At 39.3% G+C, this 17,010-nt stretch overlaps 2 protein-coding genes across 2 annotated transcripts; both read right to left on the minus strand.

Annotated features, from left to right (window-relative positions):
• Positions 1–220: 220 nt before the first annotated feature.
• LOC121051088 lies at positions 221–3,039 on the minus strand. The gene is made up of 2 exons (XM_040513041.1): positions 1,744–3,039; positions 221–1,649 (listed from the first exon to the last, which is right to left on the minus strand). Exons 1-2 carry the CDS (start codon positions 1,856–1,858, stop codon positions 247–249), a joined length of 1,518 nt encoding a protein of 505 aa, XP_040368975.1. The 5' UTR covers positions 1,859–3,039; the 3' UTR covers positions 221–246.
• Positions 1,943–2,754, minus strand: LOC112170581. The gene is made up of 2 exons (XM_024307930.1): positions 2,629–2,754; positions 1,943–2,536 (listed from the first exon to the last, which is right to left on the minus strand). Exons 1-2 carry the CDS (start codon positions 2,752–2,754, stop codon positions 1,943–1,945), a joined length of 720 nt encoding a protein of 239 aa, XP_024163698.1.
• Positions 3,040–17,010: the final 13,971 nt, after the last annotated feature.

Genomic DNA, 17,010 nt, shown 5'->3' on the forward strand with positions numbered 1-17,010 from the left:
GTTACTTGTATATATTTCTATTCTTTACTTTATTTTTGTAAATAATACTTTATTATTTTAATTCTTTATTTGTTTATTCAATTGTATATATTTATTCTTTATTTTATTTTTGTAAATAATACTTTTCTTTATTTGTTTCACAATGACAGGTGTACCCTCAATCCCCGGAATAGAACGATCCCTATTTGCTTATACTACTAACGATATTTTCAGGGTTAAATTATGCGCTTCCCAAAAGCGCGTCATCTATTGAGGCCTGGGTTTTCTGCGAGCAAGTGACTTGAACCTTCTAGCTTTGAATTGGGGCTGAGATGAGCTTTCTGTAGCTGTAGTAACTTGTGATTGTTGGGTAGCTACATGATCATCTTCAGGGCCTTCTTCATTTTCTGCTTGGTGCTGCATTGGGTTAGGAGCTAGGGGCTGCACAAGATCAGCAATTTGGGGTTGCACTAGGTGAGGAGATTGTGGCTGGATAGGCTCAGTAGCTTGGGGCTGCACATTCTCAACACCTTGGGGCTCCATAGGGTCAGCAGCTTGGGGCTGCACATTTTGTTGAGCTTGGGCCTGCACATAAGCATAACAACAAAGTGAACCAACAAAGTGAATCACAACACATATAATTTGCACACAAATTGGTGACAACACATCGAACAACAGAATCACAACACTTCCAACAATGACAATTACACATAAAAATCTGGTTACCTCATTTATTTTCTTGCAGGTTCTCTTGTTGTGACCTTTTTGCTTACAAATCCCACAGGTAACCTGGCTGTAATACACCTTAGGCAGCTTTGTTAATCCAGGAGGTGGGGCTACTTCACCTACAAGAAATTCAAGTGATTTGTGCAAGTTAGAAACCAAAATTGAACTAACTGCATAAACATAAACCCATTTTGAAAAGACCTTACCCGGTTCCTTAGTCCTAGCTGTTTTAGGCCTTCCTGGCTGCTTCCTATACAGAGGTGGTGCAATTGGCCTATTAATCTTCTCCCACTCAGTCACTCCAGTTATTGGATGCATGACAGGCTCATATGCCTTCATGTACATGTCCTTGCTGTAGTATGGATCCACAAAATCATCAGGTGTCATGCCTTTTGAATAGATTCCAGCTATTCCATGCTCGCAAGGCAAGCCAGATACATCCCATCTTTGACAAGTACAACTTCTAAGATCCAATGCAACTGACTGTTGTGCAACTACTCCACTTTTACACCCCACCCCTCTTCCTTGAACCTCATACCTCCAAAGACTTGAAGGAACAGGTCTATATTCATGGCTGGACTCTGCATTCTTTTTCAGCTGCTTCTCCACTCTTGGTCCAACTTTGCACTTCCAATTAGGGCCAGAATTCCTTCTGTTTGCTAATCTGACCATGGTTGCTAATCTAATTTCTTCCAAACATGCAAGTATAGGTTTCTTCCTTGCTGGCAGCACACTCTTGTTAAAGCTTTCACTGTGGTTATTTAAAAGAAAATCACACTTGAATTTATGGTCAAAGTGTGACTTTGACCAATGTTTGGCTGGCCTATCCAAGCACCATTGCCATCCAGTAAGTGAGCTTTTCTTCAAATCTTCCATTGCCTCGTTAAATGTATTCATGGTACAGCTTCTGGCCACTACCCATAATTTCTGTTTCAACTCCAAACCTACAACCAATAGTATTCACATAAAAAACCTATGTTCGAACAAATGTTCATGCAACTAAACATAAGAAGAAGAGAATGCAAATCAACAATGTACCTGTGTGTCCATCATTCTTGAAGTTGTTATGCAGATGCCTTACACAATGCCTATGTGCAGCATCCGGAAACAACTCTTTAATGGCCTGCTCAAGGCCTTTTTGCTTGTCACTCATAAAGGTATAATGCCTTGAGTGATGGATGTCAAGATCTGCCTTCAAGAACTCCAAGAACCATGTCCAACTCTCCCTAGTTTCTGCCTAAACAATTGCCCATGCTATTGGATATATTCCATTATTTCCATCTATTCCAACTGCAGAGAGGAGCTGACCTTTGTGCACAGTCTTTAAGTGGCAGTCATCCAACCCAATGTATGGTCTACATCCCTCTCTCCAACCCTTTTTCAAAGCAGCAATACAAATGTAAATCCTCTTGAATCTGACTATCTCCCCATCAAGTTCAGTTTGTATCCAAACTGAAGTTCCAGGATTCGTCTTCTTGAGCTCACGTGCATATGATTCCACCAAATTGTACTGGTCCTCATAGCTGCCTTGAGCTAGCTTCTTGGCTCTCATCTTGGCTCGATAACACATTTGATATCCAACTGACATGCCAAAGTCTTTGTTAATTGCATTCTGCATGCCTTCCCTTGTCCAATTTGGATCACTCATAAAAAACTCTTGATATTCTTCTGCAATGAAGGGAGCATGCATATGGTAGACCTTCCCAACAAGTGAACTACAAGTGTGTTCAAGCCGCAAACTTTTGATGAATAAGGTGGGGTTGTCTAGATCAGTGTTTGATGCATAAATCATCCATCGACAGTTAGGAGATGTCCTGCAGACAGCACACACCTAAGCAAAACACATGATAAAGTTAGAAACACATAATCCTAACACAAGTTAACCAAAATGGATAAACAAGACAACTAGTAGCAGAAGCTCACCTTGTGCCTTGTGTTTGGTTTAAATCTAAGCTCCTTCTTTGTTATAACAGAATGCTTCCTAATAGCATTCTTGAACACCTTAGAGTTTGCAAACTCCATCCCCAACTCAAATGTAGGGTTCTTCATATCATCCTTTGCATTAAACTGCCTCCACTGGCTGAACCTTTTCCTACACTTGACAGGAAACCTGGCTCTGTCTTGACCATCCTCATCTGATGAATACTAATTAATCTTCATCTTCTCCCTCTGAACCAAATCCATCATCCTCTGATATGTTTCCCTCATACCCCATCTCATCCCACTCATTAACCCGGTTACCATCCACATTTTGTTCAAACTGGATGTCATCATCCTCGTCATGGAGATCATTATTAGAATCAATAATTCCCTCAAAGTTTGAGTCCTCTGAATCTGTTGAACTTTCAGAGGAACCGTGTACTTCATCTGGGTGCTCAGAACCCTCAACTTGTTCTTCTACTTGTCTTGAAGATTCCCCTCCAAATCTAGTGGCATACCTCTTCTGGACTTGATTCCTTGGTCTTCCCTTCTTTTTCTTTGCTGCTGGGATGTCTTCTTCCACTCTCTGTTTTCCTTTGCCTTTGTCAACTGCTCTTTTCTTCCCTCTTTGCGTTTCAGTTTGGGTCACACCAGAAGCACTTGGAAGCCCACCATCATCATTACCATGTACTGGCCCATTATCATTCTCTGTAGGTAATGGCCCATTACCAACTTCTGGCTCATCATCATCATCCACCTCTACAACTGCCACAACTTCAGGAATAAACTCATCAATCAAATCTTCATCCTCATCCTCTTTCTCTGAAGTCACATTGGGCCCTTCTTCAATGTCATCAATCCACCAACCCATGAAACGTGTGTGGTCAATATCGTCATCAAACTTATTCAGCTCATCCTCCCTAAACACTCTCCTCTCACCTAAGCAAACAATGTACATGTCAATGGTCATTGTTCTTGGGGAGACAAAGGTGCACATGTCGATTGCATCTTTGTCATCACTAATTGGCAGAAATCCACTCCCTTCCTCACTACCAGGAATCCTAAACCACATCTGTAATGGAGGGTTTTGATACCCTAGATCATAAGCCCAATAGTGTAGCCTTGTCAAAGACACTTTATCAGGGTCTACTCCATCAACATACACTACCTCTCCCCCTCTATAAACCCTATTTAAACCTCTCTCACTGTGAAACCTTCCTCCATGGTGTATCTTCACAGTGAACACATCAGTACCTGAAAATGAAATTTCAAAACATCATGATCTAAACCATTGAGTGCAAATCAAATTCCACAATTTTAAACCCTAAATCCACCAACTCATTACATCACATTTTCTTGTACAAGTTTATTACTCAGATTTATTCCATAAATAGCACACATCAATTAAGGACAAACAATGAACTCATATTTATGATCTTCACCAACCCAGCATCAACAACCTGACCCTCTTCATTTAAGTCCAAAACCTCTAAAGTTGTTGTTTAGCTGCTCTCAAATTAAATTCACAACCAACCAAACCACAAACCCTATGCCTAAAGCATTTAACCTTAGCAACCACTTCAAGCCCGACATCAAACAGACAAGAAAATAAACAATGCAGATGGAGACAAAAATGCCCTAAACCTTAAACCAAACTGTAGACAAAACCATCGATAGGGTTAAACAAAGCCATTCTACCCGAATCGAGTAAAAGGTGGAAACTTTACACTGGGGACCATTTGATTTTACCTGCATAAACTGGTGGCTCCCCTTTGACTCTAAAATACCTTCAGTTCTCCCTCTCCATAGTACCGAATCAGGAGAATCAAATCTCCTTTTCTCTATTGTTTCAGTGTATAGGGAATCAAATCTCTGTTGTGTTCAGTCAAATAGTGAAAGGTTGAAAGAGGGAAGACTACAGATTCGTTATGTGTGAGAGTGAGAGAGAGAGAGAGTCTGAAAGTGAAAGTGAAAGTGAAACTGATTCAAAATTAGGGATTACGGCTAGGGTTAGAGCGAATGGATGAAGGGACCATAATACCCTTGCAAATTTGCCACGTGGATGACGCCGTAACGGCCAACAGTGTTTTAGGTACTAATATTGGGTCGGGGTCCGAACTTCAGGTACCAAAGTGATATATTTTTTTTGTCAGGTACTAAAGTTACTAATGGGCCAAAGGTCGGGTACTGTTTGCATTTTTTTCCCATATATATAAATCCCAGATGGGAAAAATGGGACCTTGCTAGTGGGTTTATAAGGGTTTGGGCCACTTCATCCATTGCCAATTGGTTTTGGATGTTAATCCCATATTACTTTATCAGAATGGACAATGAAAATACTGGGTTTTCTAGAAGGGTTTTTGTTTTTCCATTATTCAATTACCTCTTTGATTTGGAGATTAAAAACCAAAAACAAAAATAATTTTTGCCTTGTGCCGTGAATACGTGATGAAGGATGAACGGGTTGTTGATGCCCTGCGTTATTTCTTCTTTCCTGCTTTAGATCGAGAAAGGATGAACAAGAAGGAGAGAGACTGCACTGTAGAGAAAGGGTGCGTCTCATTGTTCCACACTCCTAGCGTACTTTTAATATAAAAGAAATTATAAAAGAGTGAAAATAGAGTGGAAAAGCAATATGAGCCTTCATATGTGACTTTATACATGTGTCCTCATCTACTTCAAAGCTCAGGAAGGTCAGCTAAAATAAGAGCTCAAGAGAGGATCCTCTCCCTATTTTGTTACCAGTTGCTCCCAACAACAAAAAAATGCTTCTATTCATACCTCCATATTTAGTATGTAGACCTACATATGTTTTTTATGTTTCTGAAATCCTATTTTACCCTTTGAAAAATCTGGGAATGAAAAAAAAACAGAGAGAGTTATTCAAAAATAAAAAAATAAAAATAAAAACAGTGAGAGATGATGAGAGCCTACCATGGCTATTTAACGCTCACCACCTCCATCGATCTCTCCCCTCCGCAAATCTTCTAGTCATCTCAACATCAACCAGATTACATCTCACATTGATATGGGTGTTCTCTGTATTCATGTCTTTAATTAATAGGGAATATTAATGGATTTGTTTTGATTTTTTATGGTGAATTAAAACAAATCATGAATTTAATTGAAGGACCTGCAAGCATATAATACTAAGATTGAATGAATGATGAACAGTTGTGATGCTTTTAGTTATGACCTTGATTACACCCAACGATATATGATTTTAGAACTATTTACAAGATATGTAATGTAGAGAAGAGTCAAATACTCTCCAAGCCTCTGTTTTTAACAACGATGACGTATAGAGACACTATGGTTTCTTGGGTGTTGCATCATGTTGCACCATTGGAAGTGGTGGGGTGTCTCACCAGTGCTGAGGAACGAAGTTTGGATATGGAGAGAGGTGGCTACTGGCTAGGGGTGGAGTTAGAAAAAGAAAGGGGTAGAAGGGGAAAAAAAAGAGGTAAATTTGAAACTTTACTGTGCAAAATAAAACAATAAATAATGGATTAATATTTTTTATGGCCTCACAATATTTTCTTATGTTATATTCTTGAATTGGTGAATGCATGTGAATCATTTTGCTTAGGTTCATGTCCGAATTTGAAAATTTGTTGCTTATTTAATTCTATCAGTTGTAGAAGAAACTTGAACTTTTAAAAATATGATAAAAGAGTTGCACATGACTGAACTGCAAACCAAGTTTTGTTAATCCTCATATCCAATTTTCATTATTGCTTATATATATGCATCACAAATTGCTTATTGTACGTTAAAAGATTATATGGAAACATTTTCTTACACAACTCAAAATTCATGAAGTTATCAATCAAGCTGGATACACCTGAAGTGTATGGTCCTCAGCTCTAGCTGGCTCCTCAACATTCTGAACCCTAGATGCTTGCTTAGCTTTCTTGACTTCCTTTTTTGTGGTATACTGATGCCCCAACGGATCATAGTAATACTGCAATATAAGCATCACCAGTTTTATTAGTTTCATCTTCCAAAATTTACCTAATGGAGTTTCAGTGGATAGTACTTTTCATTCTTAGATTTTCCAAAATCCCACGGAAATTTATAGATAGAATAATAAAGATATCCCTCTTAGACTAGACTATTATACAACATAACTTTTACTCAGTGCGTTCAAATATCAATTTACCCGCGCAAAGCGGATAATAAATTTCTTTATAATTAAAACAATCACTTTGAAAGTTCGGTATTACCATAAATAAAACCGCCTTTTTATTTTGCAAGTGCACTGACATTATTAATAGAAAATAAAAATTTATCCTTTAAATTTTGAGACAACTTCAATCAAATTAATAAGACAGTCATGGTGAAAAAGAATTAACAAAAAAGATATTCTGATTGTTGGTTCTCTTGTTCTCTCACAACAAATTCTCTTTACCTGCAGGTTGAACTATGTTTGCTGCTCAGCCAGCCCCACCTCAAATCTAAGGAAAAGATTTGTTCTACAAGATACTTTTCGTTTTTCTTAGATCTAATAGCAAATCCAACTCCTTATGTACAATCTTTATCAATTCAATAACACCATGCACAAAATCTTCATTATATATTCACCAACAATCAAGTCGACCTAATGTCACACTCTTTGATAAAAATGAGAAATAAAAATCACTAAACTCAGATCTGTGATTACATATATGCCTGAACCTAGCAAAAACAAATCCTTATTATATAAGAAAATTAAGGACCTTTCAATAAGAGAAAAACAAAGGAAACCAAACAAAAAAAAAGACCAGAAAATCAAGATGATAAGGAAATTTACGCACCATATATTTCCTCCCACGGTGCATGACTCTCTTCTCGGCGAGCCAGCCTTCCGGTAGCAATGAGGCATATTCTGGCGACTCTGGGCCATAAAAATCACATGTAATGCCTCGCTTCTTCACCTTCCCTTGGTTAGGGCGCGCTCTGATAATCTCCCATGTGACTAGGGATTCTGGTTGAGTTAAATGATGGTTTACTAAGGACTTTCCCCTCTCCATGTTGATGATCAGCTGAAGGAGAGAACACAAGAAGCAAGCATATATGTAGAGGGTTTCTGAGGTTATATTAATTTTTACATATATATATATATATATATATATAGAAATTATATGTGTGTGTGTGTGACACTGGCATACCTAGCCTTGTAAAAGTGGACATTTTTGTACACATTTTCCCTTTACTTTACTCTAATGGAAGGGAGTATGAACACAGGTGTACGTGTGTGTGTGTGTAAGCATAAATCAGTGTTTAACAAATTAAAGGGTTCCAACACGTACATATAGGGGTTATGATTCCAATGCATTTGAGCTCCTGATTAGCTACTACCCGAATTTCAATTCTCCGAAGTTAGGGTTAGTATTAAACAAAATGTTTGATAACACATGAGGATTATAACTCGATCCTAACTAGATTTTGACTCTAGTCTTGAGCATTTCTTGAATTAGAAAAACTAAGATTTTTGCATGTAGTGTGGCAAGTTCTTTAGCATTTAGATTTCTATTATATCTCGGAGTAGTCAATTTCGATATATTTTAATTATTTGAGATCAAAAGCACATAAATTAATCTATAAATGCTCACTATTCATATTAAATAATTCAAAATAATGCTATAAAATTAGTAGTAATTAGACATGTATAATTAACTAATATTTAATTTGATATTCCGGCTTAATAACTCGAGTCAATAAATTATATGCTTTAATATTGTATTACAATGTTAACAGCCTCTAGCCCTCTATAAAGATCATGTACACGTATTCTCAAACCTTTTTTTTTTTAATCAAATTTGACGACCCTTTATTGAAATGAGAAATGTTCAAACATTACAAAGCTCTGCTGTAATAGCAGAGTGAAGAAAAGCGGGAGTAGAAAAATAAAAAGAATCCTGCCTAAGAGTGCAGGCGTGTGCTACTAACGTATGCCCAACCAGATTGCCTTTCCTGCTAACATAGGACACACTGATGCCCATCAACGTTTCCAACAAGTTGCCCACACCATCATAGATTCTTCCCAAAACTGATGTATTTGAAGAAATGTGTTGTGTGAGTTGCCGCTTCACTTCCGACGCATCAGTCTCCAAAACAGCCAGTATTAGAGCATGATCAGCTACAAACTCCACAGCTCTCTTACAAGCAAGAATTTCTGCATGTTCCGGTGATATAAGACCACTAAGAGGACATGCCCCCCCAGCCAACATATGACCCAATTCATTACAAACCTCAAAACCAAGGCCCCCCTTCCTGGTAATGTGGTTAAACGATCCATCTACATTGATCTTCAAAAAACCAGCTGCAGGTGCACACCACCGAACTACTCGAGCTCTGCTAGTATGGGAATGAGTTTGTTTCAGATTATGAAACCTGAACTCCTGAAGTCTTGATGCAAGATGGATACTAACATCACAAGCGGCAGTGTTTTTTTGGTTCCACACTCTCTCATTACGCTCCTTCCAAACTCCCCATAAAAGAAACATAAGCTCCCCAAAATTACTTAAAGACAATTCCGTAGCACTGAAACTCATCCAAGCAAGTAAATCGCTCTGTACCACCTGTGGGTTATACCACACCTGCTTTAGAATGGCCCTGGATTGCACTAATTCCTTCGTAAAGGGACAGTCCCTGCACAGATGGATTGTCATCTCCCTGTGAGTCTCACACAGCACACAAAGCTCCGAGTCCAAAACTACTCTTTTTGAAGCTAGACTCCCTAGAGAAGGTAATATATCCAGGCAGACCCTCCAGATGTGGATCTTAGCCTTGTTTGGAATCGAAGCCTGCCACAATTTCTTCCAAAATGAAGCTCCCACCGGTAGTGTCAGAGGACTATAGCTCGAAGAATGGGCAAAAGCAGACCTATAAGCAGATTTAACTGAAAATTGACCATCTATTGACAACTTCCAACTCAATCTGTCCACCACACGACGTCTGCTCAAAGGAATCATTGTGATCAACGTGGCTTCTTCCCTTGAAAATAACCTGTCAATTAACCCAACATTCCAGCCCCCAGTACCCAACATCAAGTCACATACTTTGTGAACCTCCTCTACAGCCAGTCTTGATCCCGTAGGCTTCCCAGAAAGCAAAGCGGGAACCCAATTGTCCGAGAACACAGAAATACTAGAGCCATCCCCCACTTGCCAACAATAGTTACTTTGTAAAAATGTTTTAGTGGAAACAATGCTCCTCCAGAAAATGATGGGGACTCATGAGGTAATGCATCCCAGAAGGTGCAAGTTGGGAAATATTTCGCCTTGTAGAGGCGAGCAACAATTGAAGAATGGTTGTTGAGCACTCGCCAAGCATGTTTTGCCAACATTGCTGTGTTAAAATTAGAAAGGCTACGGAAACCTAGTCCACCTTCCTCCTTCGGATTACATAAAGCATCCCATTTCTTTCAATGAATTTTCCCTTTATCCAAAGTGCGGCCCCACCAAAACCGTGTGCACATCTGTTCCAGGTCCTCACAAAAGCCTTTGGTCAGTTCAAAGACACTCATGGCATATGTGGGTAGTGCCTGAGCCACCACTCTGATGAGGATATCCTTACCAGCACCGCTTAACAACTTCCCCTGCCAGCCAGCCAGTTTCTTGGCCAATCTGTCTTTTATATATTGAAACATTGAAGTTTTCTTGCGTCCCACGTATGTGGGTAACCCCAAATACTTTTCATGCAAAGCCACTACTTCAACGCCCAAAAAATCTGACACTTCCTCTTGCATCTTGGCAGTCACATTCTTACTAAAGACAACGGAGCTTTTACTAAAGTTAATAAGTTGCCCCGACGCTCTTCCATAGGTTTCAAAGACATCTTGTAGCTCATAACAAGCCTCCAATGAAGCCTGAGCATAGATTATACTATCATCCACAAACAATAAATGGTTTACCAGAGGAGCCTCAGGACAAATTCTAATTCCTGGTAACAATCCTGCAGATTGTTTTTGTTTTAACAAAGCAGAGAAACCTTCATCTCCAATGAGAAATAGATAGAGGGACAAAGGATCCCCTTATCGGAGTCCTCTGCTTGTTGTAAGATAGCCCCTTGGTTTACCCACCAGAAAAGAGTATCTAACGGTACTGACACATTGCATAATCATATGAATCCAGCATGGAGCAAAACCAAAGCGATGCATAACCTTTTCCAAAAAAACCCACTCCATTCTGTCGCAGGCTTTGCTCATATCTAACTTCAAAGCCATGAACCCATCACTTTCATCCCTCTTGTTATGCACAAAATGAGCAATCTAGTTCGCAGCCAGAATGTTATCAGTGATCAATCTGCCTGGAACAAAAACACTCTGAAAAGGTGAAATGACAGAAGGTAGTACCGTAGTACTACCTTTAATCTATTCGCAATTACCTTGGAACAGATTTTGTAAATAACATTACATAAAGCGATCGGTCTCAGATCAGACATATGTTCTGGATTGTTAATCTTGGGGATGAGACAAATATGAGTGAAATTGATTTGCTTAAGAAGCTAACTCGTCTGCAAAAAGCTTTGAACTGCCTCAAAGATATCACCCCCAATATGTTCCCAATAATGTTGAAAAAAGATATGAGGCATGCCATCTGGCCCTGGTAATGTAGTCAGGTACACTGAAAAAGTGCACAACGTACTTCATCCCGAGTATAGGGTGCACAAAGTTGACTATTCATCTCTGGAGTTACCACCGGGGTAATTGTTGAGTCACAAATTACTTACGCAATTGTGCCCCATAATTATGAAAATTGATTTGTCTTCCATGCTATTTTACCTTTTTTAATCCATTTCCTTTTATTTGTAGGAAACCTTGCATTGAGAATAAAATGACTATTTGAGGCTTCAAATGTGGAGATTTGAAGCTAGGGGAAGAAGACACGGAGATTGGAAGAAAATTGCAAATCGATTTTTCCGGCGATTTTTCAGGCGACTTTTCAGGCAAACTTTTCCGGGGAGCCGCCACTCATGGAGGGTCTTTTCTCCAGCAAAGGAGGACCATGGTGGTGAGAATCTCCCATCACTTGAAATTCAAATATCTCCCTACACCTTGTCCTTTTATCACCTTGTCAATTTGGGACCATTTGGGGGACAATGGTGTAAGAGCATCTCTTGCACACTTGGGGACCAAAGATGACACACCTAGCTGATCAAAAAGAGGCCAAAGACCAATTATTCAGATTCTTGACTCCATTCAATCATCTTCATCCTATCCAAGATCTATTTTTCTCTCTAGAAAAGACACCACCATTTCCACCACTAAACCACCATCTCCACCCCTAAAACCTCCATTTCCACCACTACAACCTTCATTTCCTCCACCATTCAACACCACAACGCATCTTAGAGATCCCAAATTTCACTATTCTTACCAATATCAAGAGCTTGGAGCAAGGAGAAGGAGGTGACTACCCCCACATCATGTTCTTGGAGACCCATCTCCACCACCTCTTCCGGCATCATCAATAGTCACCCTTTACTCTCTATCTCTTTATGTATTTGATGTTTAATAGAATGTTGAAGCTTGTGTATCTAGCTATGTGTGAGTAGTGAACTAGTTGGGGCTAGGGTTGAAAGCCCTAGCCAAACTTGCTTGGATTGATGCTTTTGTTTATAAATTGATGAAAATTCATGTTGTCATTCTCACATGCTAAGTCAATAGTTGAATGCATTACTTAGACCTAATCAATTTGAGTTATGTGTTTGCCATGACATGAAGTTTTTCCTAGAGATTGATTACCTCTAGGCAAAAAGGGAGCATGAAAGCACACCATGTGTGCATGTGAGGGTAGTGAGCTAAAATCACCTAGAGATAGGATTGGTTTGCTTGCTTGGTTACCTAAACTCTAAGCTTTATGCATTTAGGGGCAAAGGATTTAGACCTATCCGGTAATTGAATTTGTCTCTAGGTAGTTAGCTCTAGACTTATCCGGTTAGAGTTAATAAAATGAAAGGGGTTTAAGCCTTAGTAGTCCTATCCGGATGTTAAGAGGGTAGTTGGACAATTAGTTTTGCATCATTCATATTCAATTGCTTTAATGCTTGCAAGAGAGGCAAAAGGTGAAACCCGATGCCCTAACTCCCATCCATTTGATAACAACTTGTTTTGTTTAGGTTAGTTTATATTACTTGCTTTCATTGTTTCAATTTGAATAGAAACCAATCTCAAAAATCAAAATCAAATCTCTTCACACCATCTCGCACATACTCACCATGAACTTTGGTTCACTTGTGAGCCTTTGTTTGTGATTGTACATTTGCATATTCTTCTAGTTTTTCCTTAGGTTTTCCCTAGCTAGGAAAGGATTTACCAATCCTCGTGGGTTCGACATCCTTACTTAATCTCATATTCTATAACTTGTACCTCTTGCACTTGAGGGTGGCTTTAATGCTAACAGTAATAGCCTCCAAAGTCTTGTCTACAGCCTCATAATCAATCTCCAAAGCCATGAACATTTTAGCAAAGTAAGTTGTGACGACCTCTGCCATCCCAGAATCATCATCATGCCAATGCCCATCCTCATCAAACAAGCCTTGTAACATGTTTTTCCTCTTCCTATTCTCAGTTTTCCGGTGAAAATAGCCTGTATTACTATCCCCTTCCTTTAGCCAGGTAACCTTCGCTCTTTGTCGCCAAAACAACTCCTCCAGGTACAATAAAGATTGAAGCTTGTCCATTAAAGTTTTCTTTTCACCCTGCACTTCCACCGAAATTGGTACTTCTAAAAGTTCCTCCAGTCTAGACCGAATCCCTCTCATCTGCAATTGTCTACCTCTAAACACTTGCTTCTGCCACCTATCAAGCTGCAATCTCGTATGTGCAATCTTCTTCGTCACACAAAACATAGGTGCTCCAGCGACGTCCGTCCCCCAAGCCTCTTTCACCACACCATCGCATTCAAGATGTTGCAACCAGAACGCCTCAAACTTGAAGCGGTGTTGCTTGGAACGCACAACCAGAGGGGCTGTGCTAGCCTTCAGGAGCAGAGGTACATGGTCGGAATCCGAAGGCGGGAGATGAAAGAGTTTAGAGTGTCCAAACAAATCAAACCAAGATGGAGTGCAGACCGCTCGATCTTTTTGAACGTAAGAGAATTCATTAAAGAAACCAGAGTACAGAATACAACAAACAAACTGAAAAGAAAGAAACTAACCCCTCCCAAAACAAGCAGGGAAGAGAAGCAAGACAGCCCAAAAACTAAGTCGGAGCATGTCCGGCATCATACAAGAGAATGTGAGAGAAGGAGGAAGGTGGAAACTGAACCCACTCAGCTGGACACTGCCTCCTGCGAACTAAACAAGCAATGTGGTCTGCTGCCTGATTAGCCATTCTGCTGGTCCAAACCCAGCTGTGAGAAACAAGATCAACTGTCAAATCTCTAATATGATCCACAAGAGGCAACACAGCCCAATCTGTAGATGTAGTGGAATGGGAAAGGAGATTGACAAGTTGGAGAGAATCAACTTCAAACAGAAAATGAGAAGCTCGCAATGAAAGGGCCAAGAGTACACCCAATCGGATTGCCAAAGCCTCTGCAACTAGTGGTGAAGCAGCAAAGGTGAACGTAGCCAGCCCAGAAACAAGACAACCAAAGGAATTTCTAGCCACAACAGCTAAACCAGAACCCTCCTTTGTCCAAGAAGCGTCAATATTTATCTTAATCTGAGTAGGGAGGGGAGGAAGCCATTTCGGTTTAGGGGGAGGACGCACAGGTCGATGCAAATTGGCGTTTGGAATGGAACTATCAGAGACAAGACCCAAGAAATCAGAAGATGCAGCAAAAGAGAGAGAGGCTACCAATGCAGAGTTAGGTTGGGCGTCATTAAACACACAATGGCATCTATGTTTCCAAATATTCCAAAGCAAGAAACTGATATGTGTAAAAGTACTACATCTGGTTGTAAGTGAAATTGAAGAACGGAAAGATAAGTGGAGAAACCATTTAGCTAAAGTAGTGAGCTGATGAAGGGGAGGGCGATAACCTAAAGGATGAAGGAACCATGTTTTAAGAGTCCAAGGGCAAGATAAAAGGAGATGCTCAATTGTTTCGGGAAAGAGATGACAGAGAGGACACAGAGGATCTGTTGATAATTTCCTACGAAACAAATTGGCCTTAGTGGCTACAAAGTTAGAAACCGCTCTCCAAATGAAGTGCTTAATTTTTGGCAGAGATTTAAGGGACCAAACAAGCTTCCAAAGAAGGGGGTTGATAGTAGAAGATGAAGAAGGATCGAGTGCAGACCGCTCGATCTAGACGCAACAAAGTCTCATAATTCCACCAAGTGGCCATGGCGCCATGGAATCCTAAGTCCAACAAATCGCAATAGCCTAAAGCCTCACGGAAGCCTCTCATTTGGCTTTCCGCTCGAATCGGACCAAAAATCTTCTCCCCATTGTTCAAAATTTTGTTGACGTATTCTCAAACCTTAAAATAAAGTATCCCATCGATCACTTATTTAAGTTTCCGAGTCAATGCTTCTTAATCTGTCTAAACATGTTAGACCTAAGAAGAAAATTAAAAATAAAATTTGAAAGTACATAGTTTACTTTTTATTTTATTTTATCATAACGTAATTAATTTAGTTTTACAGTCCAATATGAGAGTTTAATCAAATGTATAAGTTGTGTAGGAGCATAAAAAGGTAGTGACAACTGGCAATAACCTAGAAGGTAAAAATTCTTGGTCCAAACTTTGGTAATTAAAAAAGTTAATAACACCCCATATATTGAGAAAATTATTTGACTATAACAGGACAAAAATCAGATTTGAATTTTGTTGATATCCATGTTAGATACATTTATAGTCATTTAAGTGCACGTAATTGATTACATACAAAGTTGGTCAGACACTTCATTTTTCACATGTCGCTCCTAACAAAAAAAAGCGCATCTAAGACTAAAACAGAAGAAACATAAATGGGTTAATATTTTTTGTGGCCTCACAATATTTTCTTATATTATATTTCTGAATTGGTAAATGCATGTGAATCACATTGCATCGGGTCATGTCCGAATTTGAAAATTTGTTGTTTATTTGTTGCTATCAGTTGTAGAAAAATTCGAACATTTGAAAATATGATGAAGGAGTTACACATGACTGAATTGCAAACCAAGTTTTATTAATCCTCATATCCAATTTGCATTATTGCTTACATATGCATCACAAATTGGTTATTGTTAAAAGACTACATGGAAATATGTTCTTAGACAACTCAAAATTCATGAAGTTATAAATCAAGCTAGAAGCATCTGAAGTGTATGATCCTCAGCTCTGATTGGCTTCTCAGCGTTCTGAACTCTTACTGCTTGCTTAGATTTCTTTACTTCCTATAGGGTGGTGTACTGATGCCCCAACGGGTCATAGTAATGCTGCAATATAAGCATCACCAGTTTATATTCGAAAAAGTGACCCGACAGTGCATGGAATCCTCTCCGATTTGGTGCGTGTAATTACATGCACCAAATAACAAATTGGTCAACTAAATTCCTTCCAATAGAACACACACATGGTAGATATATTCATATATCCCACCACCTCTCAGTACGTATTGTTTGGTGTCGCACAACTATTTCCAAAACTCATTTCCATCAGTATCAATGTATCATACATAGCTTAAAAAGCCAAAGCACTGCCCTATCGAGCACTAAGCATGCATGCTTCTAATACACCAGTACCCTGAGACCATACTCGGTGATGCACTACACGAAAGGCTCACTTGCGGCCTCCACCACCACAAGGGCGAGCGTCGAGTTTCATCACTCATATTGTCTTATGAAGTTACAAAGCATCTAATGCAATTGGGCATTTGAGTACTTGGATCTCTCATTTTTTTACTTGATGTCAAACTATAATTCGATAAGAGAATTGATGCATTGTTCGCAACTCAGTCAATTAACCCCTCTTATCATCTTATCAGATGCTCCGTTTCCTTCTACAACTGAATCAGAAACAATTTTCAGCGTCCCAAAAGATGAGGCACCTACCTACCTGTTGGCAAGGACATGCATCTCACCAGTCTCCAAATCCCAGCTTATGGGAGGTTGTTCATTTCGGCAACTAGACTGTACCACCGTCACAGCCCAGTATCTTCACCATACCACATTGGTTCTCCTTGGCCCATATTGACCTGATTATACTGAATTTTATGTTATAGAAATATATAAACAGCTAGAGAATCAACAGGCCAATGACAATCAAACCACCATAAACAATTTGTTCATAAGATTGTTGCTTATGACTTGTTAGAAAAAGAAACAGGTGGATTCGTAGAAGGACTATGTTTATAGTACTGGCACTGATTTTCCAGTTCGGAAACTCGAGTTTAAGTATGGAAGACAGGATCACAGTAACAGACAAATATATCTGTTGGAAAACAATAGCAACAACAGCAGCA

Source organism: Rosa chinensis, chromosome 1 (genome assembly GCF_002994745.2).
Source record: "Rosa chinensis cultivar Old Blush chromosome 1, RchiOBHm-V2, whole genome shotgun sequence".
Taxonomy (NCBI): Eukaryota; Viridiplantae; Streptophyta; class Magnoliopsida; order Rosales; family Rosaceae; genus Rosa; species Rosa chinensis.